Consider the following 19,282-nt stretch of genomic DNA (forward strand, 5'->3'; position numbering starts at 1 on the left):
TGTTGTAGAGTGGAGCACAACATTTAACATCAGTGGCACAAGCTGGCAGCAGCAAGGGGAAAAGCAGGGAGAGAAAGAGGAGAGATTGACTAATGTGTGCGCATGTCAGAGGTGATTTGTGCTCGTCTCTGTCACTCTTGTTCTTCTAATGACTTGTACATAACATAACTGCCAGTGTTAATAGATCAAACACATATGTTGGTCATAAGTATTGACCCCTTAGCCAACAGCGTGAAATGAAAACTAACCTGTAGAGTACCATCTGCTCCAGCAAGTGCACACAAGTTTTATTATATTGTATTGTTTTGCATTACTTTCTATCACAACACGTTTATCTGTGTGAAATTAGGGCTGCTCTCCCAGATGAAAGTGTGTCACCACAGTGCATTGCCAACCCTTTTTTTTTGGCCCTCTGCACAAGTGTATTAAATGTTTTGCTTTCAAAGCAGATTTTTTTCTACATAAATGTGCCAGGGATGACCCCTTTGTTGCCATGGGTTTTTTTATGTGTGCTGGTTTCATGTTGAACGGGACCTATTGCATTGTGAAGAAAGGGTACAACATGATTCTATTCGTAAAATATATGTTGAATTTATTTGACTGACCAAATATTCAAAGTGAATGGATTGGCCAATGATCTGTTAGAATTTCTCCTCTCCCCTCTGCTCCCCCTCCTCCACCACCTTACCCTCCATTCTTCTAAATTTTCTTCTTCTTCTTCGTGTTTTTCTTCTATCAGGCCAATTACTCTGGTGATAATAAATTTAATCTCATGTTAATATTGATATTAGCATTATTTTACTATATTATGTACTGTTTGTTTATTTGTTTTATTTCATTATTTCATTACTTACTGTTTATGAATGTTATTTGATACAAGTCATAATATGGTTCATCAGCCGTCATGATAAAATTGAAGTGCAACGTTGTGAGCACAGTATAAGCTTTAAGCTTGTTGATGCTCTTTTGTCATTCATTGCATTGTAATCATGTGTATTGTTGAATGATTAAAGATTATTTAAACCAACGGGACCTCAGTTAATACGTGTCATGTGAAGCACTAAATTGCAGACATGTGTCGCCCGTGACTTCCAATCAGCTGGCAGACAAGGGTGAAAGTGAATTGTTCCAGTTCTCTGACTGTCATAAATCTGGTGTGGCCTAGTTGCAGCTCATTCCCTTGGAAGCTAGGGAATTGTAGCGCACATAATCAAATCCAACATGCGCCAGTAGGTTTTCCCCCTCCACTAGACCTTGAGTGGTGTCCTGGATGCTAGTCATTCAGATGAGACTTAGCACACAGAAAAGAAACCATGGCAACAAAGGTGTTGTCTTTGGCAAAATTTTGTAGAAAAATTCACTTTGAAAGGAAAACAAATACACGTGCAGGCAGCAAAAATGAAGATATAAACCAGCCACCGTGGCAAAGTGGTTAGCGTCGTGGACTGACGGCTTGGAGGATGCAGGTTCAAATTCCAGTGGAGGTGGGTTTTCTGACCCACAGTCGGCTCCTACCCAGAGTTGAGTGTGCTGTGGGCTTAAATGGGAAGACTGGGACCACACAGTCGAGTGTCATCCACTTTACGGATGAGTCTTTGGGTGTGTTGCTCTAATTTCCTGACAAACACTGCAGGAAGTGTAGAGTACAGCTTTGTCATGTAGTCCCAAACCTAAATGGACCTCCATAGCATCATCATCATCCTCTTCTTCTTCCACCTCCTTCTTCAGCACCAATATATAAAAATAAAAAATTTTTTTTTAAAAGTCCCAGACTATGTGGCCTTTCATGTCCTGCTCAGATAGTGACCTCAGTTTTGATACCCGCTCCACTTCAGTGCTGGGGGTGAGCCTTGTCAAGGTCTTCAGTGTCAGCAGATTCATAGGGAACTCTTGTTAGAGGGACGTGGTGGTGCTGTCCACTCTGGAGGGACGCTTACTTAATTTGTCTCCACTACTAAGCCATTATTGTCATCAGTAGGTGCTTAGTAGGTGGTGTCCTGAGTATATTAAATGAGGACAGGCATGACTGAACACCACTGAAGTGGCTCAACTGCAGTGCAGGGTGATGTGCAGCCTCATGGCAGTCTGACATTGATGGTTCCCTGCAGACTGCAGAGGCTGGGACTGTGACAGATGAACCTGGTTGTGGCTGTGTATCGTGGACTTAGAATGAACAGCATGGGAGTAATAATGCCACTGAAACGGTGCAGATGATGGAACAGCAAAAAAAAAAAAAGAAAGAAAGAAAGAAAAAAAAAGGTGGTGCTGCACTACAGTAGTAACGTGCTCTCCCAGGGGAGAGCAGCCCGGATTTCACACAGATATCTGTTGAGACAAGACGAAGAAGAAGAAGAAGTAACAATACGGTAGGACACAATACAAAAGTCATGGTTGATTCCTCAGAGCCTGACGAGCTGAAGAGCATGCAGCAGCTGGCCATTTACTTGCGGCGCTGGCGACCCTCCACCTTCACGCTGGACCCTTTCCAGGAGGTGGTCCTGTCTCACCAGACTGTGGAGGAGCTGCGACACAAGGTAGGTACACAGATGCCAACTGTAACGCTTGGTTACACTCTGTTGCAGTTTTTCCAACATGTCGCCAACATCAGAATTGTTCTGACAAGTTCATTTTCGACTACATAGCATGTTCACATGCTTTCCTGTGGTAAACATTACCCAGATGCTCTAGACCTATCAATCACCAGGCCAGGGCAGTCACTACTAACCTTGGTCTCACTTGATGATACTCAGCTAATCGCATGCATGTTTACATTGAAACAGCATTGAGTTGAGTGGACCGATCAGCTTAATTGTAGCAGTTACACGGTGTTGCAGGTAGGCCCAAGTGTTTGTAGGCCTTGTAGATAAAATGTACGTTTGCTGATGTGGCTTGTTGTCCAAGTGTTCTACCAGATTCAAAATTTTCCTTGCCCGAAGAGTACCTTGCCCGAGTTACATCCCCCCATTCTATTGGCCAAGAGGGTTTAATGACAGATGGTGTAGGGGATGGGCCCCCAAGGCTGCAGCACTGAGAGCCAGTGCAGTCTTGCCTCCTAGTTTGAGAGTGACAGTCCTTCACCTGAAACAAAGCTTAAGATAATTCCCAATGCAGTGGAGAAACTAAACAGTTCTCACTTTGCTGTTGGCCCAACTGTAAGCTTATGTCAATCTTTGATTGAGCCCTGCAACAAAGGTACCGTGCAGGAGGATTATGTTTCTTAACAAAAGAAATTTCACATCTCCTTTTTTTTTTTTTTTTTTTCCAATACAAAATGTTCATGTATTGCAATACCTGACATCCATAAATGATAACGAAACATATGTGATACTAATGAACCCTTCACACAGTGTGTGCGTGTGAGTCAGTGTGTATGTGTGTGTGTGTGTTTGCACGCTTTAGGTTGGGGGGGTAAAGTTTCCTTGGTGAATATGTAAACACGTGTACATGTGTGTTGCTGTAAAGCGTTATTTATTTGTATATTTGATTTGTATTACATTTCACCAACATCAGTATTACTTCAGCCCAATATATTTCTTAATTTCATTTCCTTCTAAAAAAATATATTGTAAGGGTAAAGCTGAATCTTGGTTTTTTTTTTGTTTTGTTTTTTTAATACTTACAGACCTTTTGCCAATTAAGATAAGTAGATTGATATAGTGATAATTTCCCTTAATGTGCGGATAATTTTTTACTCCAAATAATATATCTATATTTGATCGTTTTAACTTGACATTAACTGAGTAATGAATTGTCTGTTCAATAAAACTCCAAAGATTATATACAACTGGGCATTCACAGAAAAAGTTTTTGATGAAATAAAAAGCTGATGGGGTGTCTGGTTCCTTAGTAGCCGCTAACAATTTCTTGATTTGTTTTGGTTTCATGTTAAATCGGTTTACGTCACTTGCCTGTTCATCTGTCTGTCGTTTTCCTGTCTGTATCCACTGAACCCTGGAGTTAGGGATGGAATTAATTAGAACATTGTACTCTAGCATTATACTCGCTCTATTTTGACCAGTTATACCGCTGACTTCATTCAGTGATAGCAGTCTGTTCTCTGTGTGATGCATCATGTGTTGGATTTGAATAATCCCCTTTTTTTGCCAGTGTTGGAAGAAGAGTGGAGTATTTTTGTATGTTATTAATGAATTATTAAACAATAACTGGTTTTGGAAAGTAGTTTGTGTAACTTCTTCTAGTTTCATGATATTCTTGTAATGTAAGTAAATTTTGATTACATCTTTCCAGAATTCATTATCTGTTCTATCTAAGCCCTTTTTTTTCTGTTTTACAGTTAACCTGAAAAAGATTGTTGAACTGAACTTGTATATGTATTTTGATGGTTTGACACCAAATTCCTGGGCACAGCTGGTACAGGAACATTTCACTGCTTCATCAGTGTTGCCTGGCCACAGGCACCCGATAATGGTGTTGCAATAGACTGTAGTGTAGGGAGTTGCTTGATCAGTGTTGCCTGGCCACAGGCACCCAATAATGGTGTTGCAATAGACTGTAGTGTAGGGAGTGGCTTGATCAGTGTTGCCTGGCCACAGGCACCCAATAATGGTGTTGCAATAGACTGTAGGTTGTAGGGAGTGGCTTCATCAGAGGCACCCGATAATGGTGTTGCAATAGACTGCAGTGTAGGGAGTGGCTTCATCAGTGTTGCCTGGCCACAGGCACCCGATAATGGTGTTGCAATAGACTGTAGTGTAGGGAGTTGCTTGATCAGTGTTGCCTGGCCACAGGCACCCGATAATGGTGTTGCAATAGACTGTAGTGTAGGGAGTTGCTTGATCAGTGTTGCCTGGCCACAGGCACCCAATAATGGTGTTGCAATAGACTGTAGTGTAGGGAGTTGCTTGATCAGTGTTGCCTGGCCACAGGCACCCGATAATGGTGTTGCAATAGACTGTAGTGTAGGGAGTTGCTTGATCAGTGTTGCCTGGCCACAGGCACCCGATAATGGTGTTGCAATAGACTGTAGTGTAGGGAGTGGCTTCATCAGTGTTGCCTGGCCACAGGCACCCGATAATGGTGTTGCAATAGACTGTAGTGTAGGGAGTGGCTTCATCAGTGTTGCCTGGCCACAGGCACCCGATAATGGTGTTGCAATAGACTGTAGTGTAGGGAGTTGCTTGATCAGTGTTGCCTGGCCACAGGCACCCGATAATGGTGTTGCAATAGACTGTAGTGTAGGGAGTTGCTTGATCAGTGTTGCCTGGCCACAGGCACCCAATGATGGTGTTGCAATAGACTGTAGTGTAGGGAGTTGCTTGATCAGTGTTGCCTGGCCACAGGCACCCGATAATGGTGTTGCAATAGACTGTAGTGTAGGGAGTTGCTTGATCAGTGTTGCCTGGCCACAGGCACCCAATGATGGTGTTGCAATAGACTGTAGTGTAGGGAGTGGCTTCATCAGAGGCACCCGATAATGGTGTTGCAATAGACTGTAGTGTAGGGAGTGGCTTCATCAGTGTTGCCTGGCCACAGGCACCCGATAATGGTGTTGCAATAGACTGTAGTGTAGAGAGTGGCTTCATCAGAGGCACCTGATAATGGTGTTGCAATAGACTGTAGTGTAGGGAGTGGCTTCATCAGTGTTGCCTGGCCACAGGCACCCGATAATGGTGTTGCAATAGACTGTAGTGTAGGGAGTTGCTTCATCAGTGTTGCCTGGCCACAGGCACCCAATAATGGTGTTGCAATAGACTGTAGTGTAGGGAGTGGCTTCATCAGTGTTGCCTGGCCACAGGCACCCAATAATGGTGTTGCAATAGACTGTAGTGTAGGGAGTGGCTTCATCAGTGTTGCCTGGCCACAGGCACCCGATAATGGTGTTGCAATAGACTGTAGTGTAGGGAGTGGCTTCATCAGTGTTGCCTGGCCACAGGCACCCGATAATGGTGTTGCAATAGACTGTAGTGTAGGGAGTGGCTTCATCAGTGTTGCCTGGCCACAGGCACCCGATAATGGTGTTGCAATAGACTGCAGTGTAGGGAGTGGCTTCATCAGTGTTGCCTGGCCACAGGCACCCGATAATGGTGTTGCAATAGACTGTAGTGTAGGGAGTTGCTTGATCAGTGTTGCCTGGCCACAGGCACCCGATAATGGTGTTGCAATAGACTGTAGTGTAGGGAGTTGCAGGCCAGTCGGCCTTCTCCTCTTGATTTGGACGGCTTCTTTAACCTTCCTCTTCCACAAAATGGTTTTGAAAAAGGAATGTATACAACTTTTGACTCTGAGGTAGAAAATCTGTTTTATATGTCCACTATCAGAGAGCATGTCTGTCTTGGAGGGCTAGGGAAAGAGGGAGAGACAGACACGGACGAAGATATGATATGGATACTTAAATATGAATGAAGAGGGCAGAAGCACTTTTATGTGGAGCGTGGTTTTGGGGGGAAGAAGGGGGAAACTGACAAATGTTGTGTTCAGGGTTAATTGAATAGGTTGAAAGCTTATTTACACCATCCCTCCCAAAATGACAAATGTTGTGTTCAGGGTTAATTGAATAGGTTGAAAGCTTATTTACACCATCCCTCCCTGCTCCCTATCCCCCACTCCCCAACACCACGTCCCCCCACCCGTGCATCTGGCTCAAACCTCCTAGCCCTGTGCCTCCAAACACACACGCGTACAATAAAGGGAAACCGGGGGCGGGTCAAGAGGAAGGAGGGGGAAAAGTGTGGGGCCTGAGGAAAAACAAATTTACATTTGCCCGAGTGATGCTGTGCTGTAATGGTGTGAAGCATCTGAGACAGTGATGATTTTGAAACCCAGAGATGTTATTGCTGTATTTGACCATAATCAGTGAAGTGTTTGAAAGCAATCAGTGAAACATTTGACAAGTAGTCAGTAAAGTGTTTGACAAAAGTCATTCCTCTTTCTTTCAGATTTCCGGGGTTAGTGGCATTCCAATGGAAAATGTTGAATTTGCGAAGGTGAGTAGAGTTGAGAACAGTCTTCAACTCCTGTTTCCCATTTTGATAAAAGGCATTGATTCAGATGTTCACGTGTGTTTGTGCATCTACCCATGCATTTTGCGGCCAAGCAGTAATGTTTTATAATTGTGTTCGGAAGCAGAATATTTTAAAGGTTTTTTGTTGCTGTTTTTTTAAATCATCCTGTGCTTTTTCAAGAGCTCTCAGTATATCAAAGACAGCCAGTTCATTATTTCAATTATGTGTGGACAAAACATGTGAATGTGTCAAATTTATTGTTTCCATTATTCATGATTTTTATGTTCAGCAGGTTCTTTTTGTTTTGCTTATATGATGAAGGAAATCATTCACAGTGCTGTTAGATTGTTTGGCTGGGATTTAAATCAGGTTCCCACAAAATGATGTCATGCCCATTTAAAATGTTAATACTGAAATATATTGATCATCAGTATGTTTAGCCTTGAACATAAAAACACACACACGCACAAAAGCACATGAGGTCAGTTTTAAAACACTGACACACCATCACACAATCGGAATACAAGAGGAGCAAGAAAATGACCTTGACCTAGATGACAGTCAGAGATCAGATGATTTTGAATATTATGTTTCTTTAAGAATGATTAAAAAAAAAAAAAAAAAAATTAGGGGGGATCCAATTCAGTTAAAATGGAAGTCATTTAGATGCCTCCCCTTTTAGTATATTTGTTACAATTGTCAGACTGCCCTCACATAGAAAAAGAAGAAAAAAGGCCCAGCAGAGAAAGATGTCAACAAAAGTTTGTGTTGGTTTGTGCATGGTGAGGCGTGGTGTTTTGACACATGCGTGTGTGTGTATGTGTGCAGGGCAAAGGCACATTTCCTTGTGAAACTTCAGTACTGGAGCTGCACACAGATCTGGACTGGAATCCTCAGGTCACAGCCCTCAACGCATGGCCCCTGTATATCTGTGATGATGGACATGTTATTTATTACAGGTAAAGAGCTTTGTACATGTGTGTGTTTGTGTGTGTGAATATGTGTGGGTGTTGCATGTGTGTGTGTGTGTGCATGAATGTGTCTGTGTTTTGCGCATGTGTGTGTGTGTGTGCATGAATGTATGTGTGAGAGAGATTGTGTAACTGGATCAACACAGCCTGGTGGTTGTCAGTGGAATGCAGGCTGTAAAGCAGGTCTCCGCCGGTAAGAGAAAGGCTTACAAGCCTGGTCAGCAGGGCAGTTGTCAGTGGAATGACGGGCGCAATCGCCGAGTGGTTAAAGCGTTGGACTGTCAATCTGAGGGTCCCGGGTTCGAATCACGGTGACGGCGTCTGGTGGTTGAAGGGTGGAGATTTTTACGATCTCCCAGGTCAACATATGTGCAGACCTTCTAGTGCCTGAACCCCCTTCGTGTGTATATGCAAGCAGAAGATCAAATACGCACGTTAAAGATCCTGTAATCCATGTCAGCGTTCAGTGGGTTATGGAAACAAGAACATACCCAGCATGCACACCCCCAAAAACGGAGTATGGCTGCCTACATGGCAGGGTAAAAAGTCATACACGTAAAAGCCCACTCGTGTGCATACGAGTGAATGTGGGAGTTGCAGCCCACGAACGCAGAAGAAGAAGTCAGTGGAATGCAGGCTGTAAAGCAGGTCTCCGCCAGCAAGAGAAAGGCTTACGAGTCTGGACAGCAGGGCAGTTGTCAGTGGAATGCAGTCTGTAAAGCAGGTCTCCGCCAGCAAGAGAAAGGCTTACGAGTCTGGACAGCAGGGCAGTTGTCAGTGGAATGCAGGCTGTAAAGCAGGTCTCCGCCAGCAAGAGAAAGGCTTACGAGTCTGGACAGCAGGGCGGTTGTCAGTGGAATGCAGGCTGTAAAGCAGGTCTCCGCCAGCAAGAGAAAGGCTTACGAGTCTGGACAGCAGGGCGGTTGTCAGTGGAATGCAGGCTGTAAAGCAGGTCTCCGCCAGCAAGAGAAAGGCTTACGAGTCTGGACAGCAGGGCAGTTGTCAGTGGAATGCAGGCTGTAAAGCAGGTCTCCGCCAGCAAGAGCCGACAGCAGGGCGGTTGTCAGTGGAATGCAGGCTGTAAAGCAGGTCTCCGCCAGCAAGAGAAAGGCTTACGAGTCTGGACAGCAGGGCAGTTGTCAGTGGAATGCAGGCTGTAAAGCAGGTCTCCGCCAGCAAGAGAAAGGCTTACGAGTCTGGACAGCAGGGCAGTTGTCAGTGGAATGCAGGCTGTAAAGCAGGTCTCCGCCAGCAAGAGAAAGGCTTACGAGTCTGGACAGCAGGGCGGAGCACAGGTTTTTCTTGCCACCTGAATTTCTCCCTGAGAGGCGGCAGGTCAGAATCAGTCAGGTGTTGGCCTTGTGATCCAGTGATCAGGGTTCGAGGCCCCGTTTCAGCATGGTGCTGTGTCCTTGGGAAAGGCACTTTGCCCTGATTTTCCTCACTCCACCCTGGTGTCATGGGAACCTGACTTTGGTTTGTGGAGGTTAGATCGGCAGAAGGAGTTCCAGAAATGGGCCCCGCCATCCTGTGGCCATCCTTTGACATGGTGGATATGAATTCACTGCTCATGGCCAGCCTTTGACATGGTGGATATGAATTCAGTGCTCATGGCTAGCCTTTGACATGGTGGATATGAATTCAGTGCTCATGGCTAGCCTTTGACATGGTGGATATGGATTCAGTGCTCATGGCTAGCCTTTGACATGGTGGATATGAATTCAGTGCTCATGGCTAGCCTTTGACATGGTGGATATGAATTCAGTGCTCATGGCTAGCCTTTGACATGGTGGATATGAATTCAGTGCTCATGGCTAGCCTTTGACATGGTGGATATGAATTCAGTGCTCATGGCTAGCCTTTGACATGGTGGATATGAATTCAGTGCTCATGGCTAGCCTTTGACATGGTGGATATGAATTCACTGCTCATGGCCAGCCTTTGACATGGTGGATATGAATTCAGTGCTCATGGCTAGCCTTTGACATGGTGGATATGAATTCAGTGCTCATGGCCAGCCTTTGACATGGTGGATATGGATTCAGTGCTCATGGCTAGCCTTTGACATGGTGGATATGAATTCAGTGCTCATGGCTAGCCTTTGACATGGTGGATATGAATTCAGTGCACACGTACATACACATTCTCTCTCTCTCTCTCTCTCTCTCTCTCTCTCTGTGTCTGTCTTGCACACATTCACTCTCTCACTCTCTAGCTCTCTCTGCCTGTCTCTCTTTCTCCCTCCCTCCCTTTCCACTGAATTGAGTGAAGTGGGTTGTGGCTGGAGTCAGCTGTGATGATGATGGAGGCAGGAGGAGCCACATCTCAGGTGAAGTGTTGATGCTGTTTGCAGGGACCGCTCAGAACCCCTGGCAGAACTGTCAGAGGACAAGAAGAAGGAGATCCAGCAAAAAGAGAATGTCAGGTGGGTCCGCCAGAGCAACGTAACACGCCTGTGGCTAGGCTTGCCTTTGCTTGTTACTGTGTGCTGTTGAGTCTTGGAAATGTGATCGTCTTAAAATACGTTTGTCCAGACGGTATTTTAAACTAGATCCCTCTCTCTCCCCCTACGATTGTCTTTGTGTGGATGTGTGTGTGTGTCAGTGGCAGGGGGGGGGGGGGGGGGGGGGGGAGTGAGTATGTTACACTTTTTTTTTTTTTTTTTTTTTATATAAATAGCATTATAAGAGAGTTTGTATCTTAACATTTAAAAAAAAAATATATATATATATATATATTCCCGTGTCTTATTCATACCTCATGCATTTTCAGTGTCCTTAGAGCTGCAGGTAAAGTGCTTTATAAATGCTCATTCATATTATTATCGTAAAAATTAAGTGGGTGATGGATGGTCCATTATATAGAGATGATTTTTATTTGTGTGTAGGTGTTCAATGAATGAAATACAAATTTGATATTGAACAAAATATTGGTCTGATGGTATTGAAAAAGGACATAGCTGAAGTTGCATGATGAGGAAAATGGCAGGAGTTCAGTTTAGCGTACGTTGAAAGTTCCTTGTGAGTTGGTGACACAATTTCAGATTTACCTTGAATGGTACTGAAAGTGAACTGTCATTGCTCAAAGTTAAAAAAGCTATTGTACATGGACCAAATGAGCAAAGGTGCTCTGTTAAATTTTTAGGAAGCTTCAGAGACCACGTTAGGGTGACATTTGCAAATGATAGAAAAGCTCGAGTGCATCTTCAAGGGTTTACAGACATGAAAAAATAGAGGAAGATTGTAAGGTTTATTCTATTGCTGTTTCTTTCTTTTTGTCTTGAGCAGTAAAGCAAAGAACAATAGAGTACATAGTCCTGAAGATGTGTTTGCAAGTTGTTGGGTTTTTTGTTTTCTTTTTTACATAAACAAATATAGAAAAGGAACATAAACTAGTCAGTTATTTGTTCACTGCTGACACTGAGAAGATGTCTATCATTTTGCTTTGGGAGTGATTCAGGTCTTTTTCTTTCTTTTCTTTTTTTCTCCTCCCCCAGAATGTCTCGCTACAATCAGCGCCTGTCGTACTCGCCGAGGAAAGAGCGAGCATTGAAGATCTACACAGAGGATCACCCGTCTTCACCTGTCAGCAAGTCCTCCCCAGACCTGGATTAATCAGTCTGATGGTGATGATGGTGATGATAGTGGCAGCGGGGGAAATCGTGCTCAGTGCAGTGGAAGAGCTCTTCAGTAGCTCTCTTCTCTCCCAGGTCCCTAGATCTCCAACCGCATGGGACACACTGGTCTTGTGATATCTTGTGTGTGATGTGAATTCATGCCAAACCCTGTGCTCCTCCACCAAACAAGATAACTTTCTTACATGTGTGAACAAAAACAAACATATATATTAAAAAAAAAAAAAAAAAAAATTTTAAGGGGAAAAAACCCAGAATGAATAGATAATTCTTAAAAAAGCTAGGAGTGAAGGTTCCCTGATTGGAGTAAAGCAAACTCTGGGAACAGAGCCATTTGGTTTTTTTTATTATTTAAGAGGCTGGATCTGAAAGTGCAACTTGCGGCTTCAGCCTGGCGTGGCCTCCAGCTTTCTTGGGTCAGTGATTGCCCGTCATAGTATTGAGTAGATCCAGGTCTTTTTCCAAGATTCGGTTCTTCTTGTGTTGTGGAGTGGGGGATGGGTGGGGGTGGGGGGTGAATGTCACAACCAAAAAAAATCACTTCATCTGGGATCTTCAGGTCTGTTCCCTCCTGTGTGAGCAAGGGTGAGGACCGACCACCCATGTTGTCTTGTCGTGATATGACAGATAGATCATATGCATCCAGTTTTATTGTAAGTGGGCGACCTACCAGGCCTGGTTGCCTTCATCATGCAGTAGTTTTCAGAGCAATTGTCTGTGAACACAGTGTAAGATTTTTTTAAATGTCTGTACAGAAATGCGCAAGAGGAGGGGAGGCAGCGAGTGGTTTTAATGTTGCCGCGGTTCCACAGGTGGAGCACTTGTGCGGGTGAGGATGCTGGCTGGCCAATCAGAAAGCCTGTCTTATCAGCGCAGTAAATGCCGAGTTTGGGGATCAAGGCTGTGAGACACTGGGTGTGGGAAAGCAGTGTGAAGAGTGCAGATGACGACTATGCTTGACGGAGGTGGTCACAGCAGTGAACATAACTGGCAATAAGAAACGGTGGTACACTTCTTTGCCGGGTAGGTTTGCCAATCAACTGTGGTTCTAGTCTGCACAATCTGGTGTGGGGGTTTGTGCGTGTGTGAGTGTGGATGGGTGTGTGTGTGGGTGTCAGAGGGTGGGGATGGGTGAGAGGGAGCTGGGCAGGAAGATCAGTTTGTGTTTACAACCACATTGACACGCACCACAACCTCCTCTCTCCTTTACGTCTGTGAATGCCCTTATTTTTCTGAATTTAGTTGCAGTAATTGTATGTTTTTTTTCTTTTTTTTCTTTTTCTTTTTTTAATCTTTCTGTATCCTGAAGTACTGTTACACTACTTTGATTGAACTTCTAAAACACAAACATACAAATGGTTAAACAGTTGCTACTTTTTGTTTTCTTCTTGTTATTTGTGTTTATGTATGACAAGATAACAAACAGGTGAAGTGCTACAAGAAAATCACTTTGGGTTGGAAATGCATATCTGTACATATCTGTAGGATTGAAGTGGGACAGTGGTCTGCTTATTAAGACGAGCCTTTATGAAGAAAGGAAACGCAGAGTCACACTGAATAGTACTGCATTACATTTTGTCACAAGATTTTTCTGTGTGAAATTCAGGGTGCTCACCCCAGGGAGAGCTCATCACAACAGTGCAGCACCACCACCTTTTTTCTTTCGTTTTGCTGCATGCAGGTGTAATTTTGTTGGTTTTTTTTGTGGTTTTTTTCTCCTATCAGAGTTGATTTTTCTACAGAATTATGCCAGAGACAAGCTATTTGTCACCAAGCTGGAAGATGTTCACCACAGGTCGGTTTTACGATGAGATGGAGCAGGTGGTGATGATGCAGCCACTTCAGCTGGGTTTGAAATGACAGACACCATCTGTTAGGATTTCGCTGTATTTTATTGTGCTCTATCGCAGTTTGTGGCAAGGTTATGACAGACACCATCTGTTAGGGTTTCGCTGTATTTTATTGTGCTCTATCGCAGTTTGTGGCAAGGTTATGACAGACACCATCTGTTAGGGTTTCGCTGTATTTTATTGTGCTCTATCGCAGTTTGTGGCAAGGTTATGACAGACACCATCTGTTAGGGTTTCGCTGTATTTTATTGTGCTCTATCGCAGTTTGTTGCAAGGTTATGCCAATGTCAAAATTCGACTACATAGCATGGTCACATGCTTTCCTGTGGTAACATTACCCAGATGCTCTAGACCTATCGATCATGAGGCCATGGCATTCACTACTAACCTTGGTCTAACGTGATGATGCTCAGCTAATCGTGTGCCTGTTTACATTGAAACAGCACTGAGTGGATCAGTTAGCTTATCCGTTTGCCTGAACAAGAGCGGCTGAATCAAGTTGCGTCTCGGTAAAGCAGTGTCAGTGCCCTGTGGATTGCTGATTTGGCTCAGAGTCTGAGTGTTCCGACCAGATTCAGAATGTGCTTACCAGATTTCCTGATTGTTCCTACACACACTTGACAGGGGTTGGCATCTCTGGGCACTGCTTGTTCAAAAGCTGTTGGGGAGCAGCAAGGGACACGCTTCTAGAGTTCTGAGGGTGGGAACATGGTGTTACCTCTTTTTGGATAATGAGGAGACACTTCACAATGTTCTGGTTGGTTGGTATCCGAGGAAAGTAAAAAGATGAAATGTTTAGGGGAAAAGAAGGGAACAGGCAGGGGGTGAAGAGAAAAAGAAACAGGTTGGAAAGAACTTGCCTCGTCTGTTGAGTAGAGAGGACAGTTGGAACGAAGTGAAGTGGACGGCACAGGGCCAGTGGAGGGAGGACAGCTGAACAACATATACACTTTAGGGTTGCCAAAGTACTTGAAATGCTACAAACTGAAGGGTCGGGCATTGAAGAGGTGGATGATGACGAAGAAGAAAGCGAATTTAATGCAGAAAGCGAGCATGGGTATGGTGATTCGGGGTGAAAAATTGGCAGTATTTTCTATATATGGCAAAACTGTAAAAATAAGATGAGAAATTTGATTTTTTTTTTTTATATGTAATAGCTCAACACGTAATAAACCAGTTCTGAAAGTTTCATTTTCTTACTCTGTATTTTGTATTTTTTGCAATTTTTTTCCAAACCCTTACAAATGGGCCGTCTTTGGGGAAAAGCAAGGGAGAAAACATGTCGTCCCGAGAGAGTTAAAGCCTCAAAACATTGGAAAGGGTACAGTGTGCAGCTGTAGTTGTTAAAAACATGAATTGTCGGGGTATATCATCTCTTGACTTTTTTACCCTTTTTGGAAATTTATTTATTCAAAACAAAAGTTCTAAATCCTACATCTGGTGATAGATAATATAGACTGCAGCTTTTGTCTTGGATATGATATAATGGTTGATGCAAGTCTTGCAGCAGATATGATTTTTTTTTTTTTTTTTTTTTTTTTTTTTTTTCTACTTCCCATGCCGTCCTGTCTCAGAATGATGTTCACCTTGTTGTGGCTAAAAGCCAAGGCAGTATCGAGTAAAACCAGCGTGGATAAAAGGGAGATGCAGTGGTTGAGGGGAGGGAAGCCCATGGCGTCGATGGTGGAATAAGTCGGTCAGGCAGTCATTTGCATGTGATGGTCAGGTTTCATCACCGCTCATCTATACTGATGTCCTGAGCTTCTCAAAACCATTTTCGGTGAATATATATTTATATGATAAATATATATATATATATAAATGTTTTAACCACAGCTGCTTTGATTTCTCTTTCATGGAAAAAAGAAGAAAAATCCATCATGGGAGTATATATACTTTGCTTCTTTCTTGCTGTCAAAACTGTGTCAGTAATTGATGATGGTATATTCTCTTTATGTTGTTGTTGTCGCCGTGATCAACCCCCATGACTGCTGGGATGAAGATATTTAAAAGAACAGTAGGAAATGGTGTTCCAAGTCATAAATCGGTATCCAGAACTATCAGCCCAAAACTGAGAAAATGATCTGGAGATATATTTTGGCCCTCAGATGTCATTTCCCTTTTCATGATGGATGCCATTGGTGATGTCACTTCGGGCGTAAGTACTGTGTCCAAAAGCATTCAAGGGGTCAAAGGTTAGGGATTATTTATCATTTAACTCTATAATCCCATAGGAGTTTTCGGATTACAAAAAAAAAAAAATTGATAAAAGTTTGCTTTTGAAAGGGTATCAATATTATTGTGATTTCAACGTGTATTTCACAGGGTATTTGATGACACAGTGAGAAGACTCAAGAGAGAGAAAAAGGAAAAAAAAAAAAAAAAAAAGATTTTACAGAGGAATATTTGGCAATGAAAATTGAGAAAGAAAGAAAAAAGGAGGTTAGAGTAAACTCTTGTTTGGAAGAACGGGTAGTGTAAAAATTTTGAAAACAATTTTTGGAAGGGAAGGTTGAATACACTTGTTTCAGAAGAGAGGGGCAAACGGGTGAGCTATGAAAGAGATGTGGAAATGCAGCATTGAAGGAAGGTTTGGATAGATTGAAAGTGAAGGTGTCAGGGGGTGGGAAGAACAAGATTAACGCCAGACTTGGCGGTTCAAAGTAAAGGTGTCGGGGTGGGAAGAACAAGATTCACACCGGACTTGGCGGTTCAAAGTAAAGGTGTCAGGGTGGGAAGAACAAGATTCACACCGGACTTGGCAGTTCAAAGTAAAGGTGTCAGGGTGGGAAGAACAAGATTCATGCTGGACTTGGCGGTTCAAAGTAAAGGTGTCAGGGTGGGAAGAACAAGATTCACACCGGACTTGGCAGTTCAAAGTAAAGGTGTCAGGGTGGGAAGAACAAGATTCATGCTGGACTTGGCGGTTCAAAGTAAAGGTGTCAGGGTGGGAAGAACAAGATTCACACCGGACTTGGCGGTTCAAAGTAAAGGTGTCAGGGTGGGAAGAACAAGATTCACAGTGGACTTGGCGGTTCAAAGTAAAGGTGTCAGGGTGGGAAGAACAAGATTCACAGTGGACTTGGCGGTTCAAAGTAAAGGTGTCGGGGTGGGAAGAACAAGATTCACACCGGACTTTGTGGTTCAAATGCTTCAGTGGCCCTGAGTCTTTCATGGAAGGCAGTTATGGGCAAAGCTTTGGCAGTGTTCCAACTGTGAAGTGAAACTGAACCCTTTCAGCTTGTTGTCTTGAAGGTCATCAGCAGTTCTTCATCTAATACCTTGCAATAGTAGAACAAAACTAAAGAGCATCATCGGCCCCTCCTGCAAAGATGTGCAGGGGCCTTGTCAGGAGCCAAAGTGAAAAATCTTGCCAAGTGCATCTGCTCATTTGCATGCTGTATCCCCCCCCCCCCCCCCCCCCCCCCCCCCCCCTCATTCCCACCCCTCTTCCCCTACATCCTCTGCCTCACTGCAGACTTTTTTTCTTTTTTTTTTCTCCTGTGGCACCATCCAGAAGTAGCTACCAGCATTTGTGACAGGTACTTGTTATCTGGTCAGGGTACATCTCTTCTTCAGCTTCAGATTGTCCTTATTCTGTGGCATCAAGACTGTTCCTTGCTCATCCTGTGTCCGTTGGAAAGTGCCTGTTACTCCCAGTTAACAAGTAAAATACAGAAACTTGCATGATAAAGTCCTTTCCGGCACATTTTCTCTGCACATGCACGTAAGGTTGTGTAGGTTTTTAGGTTTGTCTTGAGAGGGAGACGCTCGAGAAAGAGATTGCATTGTTGTTGCAATCAATGCAGTGAATCACATTGAACCAAGCATATTTGTCAGAGGAATGTGTTAACATGTGAAAAAAGAAAGTTTAGTGCTGTTGTTTGAGACAGTGTAAATTAATAATGTCATTGCTTGCTTCTTTTTTTTCTTTTTTTTTTTTCTTGTTTATTGTTGAAAAGAATGTTAGAACTTGCAAACATCTGTGAACATTTGGCTTCATAATGCAGTACTTCTGAAATAATTTCCATCTGTCTATCTCTGTCTGTCTCTCAGTCTATCCCTTAGTTTGTTGAAATGAAGTGTTTGTACCTGTAATAAACTATATTCAGAGTTCTCTGTTTCTAGATTATTGATGGGGTGTCTGCATTTGTGTGTGTGTGTGTGCGATGGTTCTGTAATGTTGATCCATGCCATGGTGAGCATATGAATGATTTCCATTGTTATCGATAGCTGTCAGTTTGAAGGTCCATGACCACAAGTCATTCACAAGCGTGTTGTTCAAAAGGGAAGCTGGTGTTTTCTTGTCCTGTGAGCAGTTTGTGAGCAGCGTGAGTGACAATAGGAAAAGGGTGAGCGTATTTTTGATGAAAATATCTTTGACAGAGAAGATGACTATTGCTGTTTTGTCCTATGCTAACTAAAACAATAGAAATAAACTAAAATCATCCAAGTCAGTGTTCCATTCGGTGTTCTTTGTGTGTGGTTGAAGTGGAAAGCCTTGAGCGATTGTTAAGTGTGTGCACATTGCGAGAGGGAGGCTTGTGAATGAAAAACAGTTTTCAGGTACTGAATCCATAAACTGAAACTGATTGGATTTTAAACATTAATTTGATGAAGGTGATGTGGTAAAGTTTCTATCACATTTGCTGAATCATTGGAAGGACAAATAAGTTTTGTGGCAAATTTATGAGATTCTGTTAAACAAAAATCTGAATTCACATTAATTTGCTGAATCATTGGAAGGAAAGGTAAGTTTCATGGCAAATTTATGAGATCCTGTTAAACAAAAAATCTGAATTCACATTTGCTGCATCATTGGAAGGAAAAGTAAGTTTTGTGGCAAATTAATGAGATCCTGTTATACAGAAACCTGAATTCACATTTGCTGAATCATTGGAAGGAAAAGTAAGTTCCGTGGCAATTTTAAGAGATCCTGTTATACAGAAACCTGAATTCACATTTGCTGAATCCTGTGTGCGCCCACCAGCTTGAAATCCTGTTGTGTGGAATTGTAATCAGTCATCCATGGGGACGATCTTGCATTTAGATGAGTCATTAATGTGACAACAACGGAAATACTTCACACTGTTTAGACCACTGGGATTCCATGAGGTGTAAAATAATGCTTCACATCTTGTTGGTGGTGGGTGGGGCTGATTCGGCATCGTATTCACTGCAGAATAGAGGAGAATAGACTGTCTTCCTTACCAAGTGAACTGGGGTCACATGGAATATTGGAGGGGAAATGGTACCAATTAATCAGAAATCATAAACACAAGTACAAAAGGATTTAGACACGTGTATGCATGGCCATGCTGGCACACATGCACACACACCGCATATTAATACATGTGCTCATTTAGAACACACCACACATTACATTAGATGTGTGGAGTGTTCTAAATGAGCACATGCATTAATATGCGGTGTGTGTGCATGTGTGCCAGCATGGCCATGCATACACGTGTCTAAATCCTTTTGTACTTGTGTTTATGATTTCTGATTCATGTTGGTACCATTTCCCCACACGGTCTTTAGGGTACAGAATGATCAGGACCAAAACTAATCGCTTTGCCAATAGCTCCTTCCCAAAAGCTGCCAATGCCTGGTCTCTTGAACCAACCCAAAGTATATAAATGGAAACTGTTCAACCAACTATTTAACTGTAGACCTAGTCATCAGCCCCACTTGTATTGCGATTAGTTTTGGTCCTGATCATTCTGTACCCTAAAGACCGTGTGGCGAACACAGCAACTCCCTGAGGGCCCATGGCATCCAACCACTGACCTCAGAGTGGATTCTCTGCAAAACGAACGGCGCCTTGCACCACATTCTTCCCTCAAAACAATTCTGAGACTGGAA

The 19,282-nt window shown here is 43.1% G+C and overlaps 1 protein-coding gene across 2 annotated transcripts in view; it reads left to right on the forward strand.

Annotated features, from left to right (window-relative positions):
• Positions 1–17,870, forward strand: part of LOC143283147 (ubiquitin carboxyl-terminal hydrolase 47-like) — a 66,159-nt gene extending 48,289 nt beyond the window's left edge. Inside the window, exons 29-34 of one of the 2 annotated variants that reach the window (XR_013055358.1) lie at positions 2,404–2,534; positions 6,897–6,944; positions 7,791–7,921; positions 10,287–10,358; positions 11,430–13,488; positions 13,693–17,870. Coding sequence is in view for 1 of the 2 variants with exons in the window: in XM_076589291.1 (XP_076445406.1) it covers positions 2,404–2,534; positions 6,897–6,944; positions 7,791–7,921; positions 10,287–10,358; positions 11,430–11,547 (500 nt within the window). In the remaining variant the exon portion in view is untranslated. Of the gene's footprint in view, positions 1–2,403; positions 2,535–6,896; positions 6,945–7,790; positions 7,922–10,286; positions 10,359–11,429 lie in introns of both variants that reach the window. The other variant, XM_076589291.1, reaches the window with a different exon arrangement.
• The last annotated feature ends 1,412 nt before the right edge of the window (positions 17,871–19,282 follow it).

The sequence above is a fragment of the Babylonia areolata genome, chromosome 6 (genome assembly GCF_041734735.1).
Source record: "Babylonia areolata isolate BAREFJ2019XMU chromosome 6, ASM4173473v1, whole genome shotgun sequence".
In the NCBI taxonomy this organism is placed as follows: Eukaryota; Metazoa; Mollusca; class Gastropoda; order Neogastropoda; family Buccinidae; genus Babylonia; species Babylonia areolata.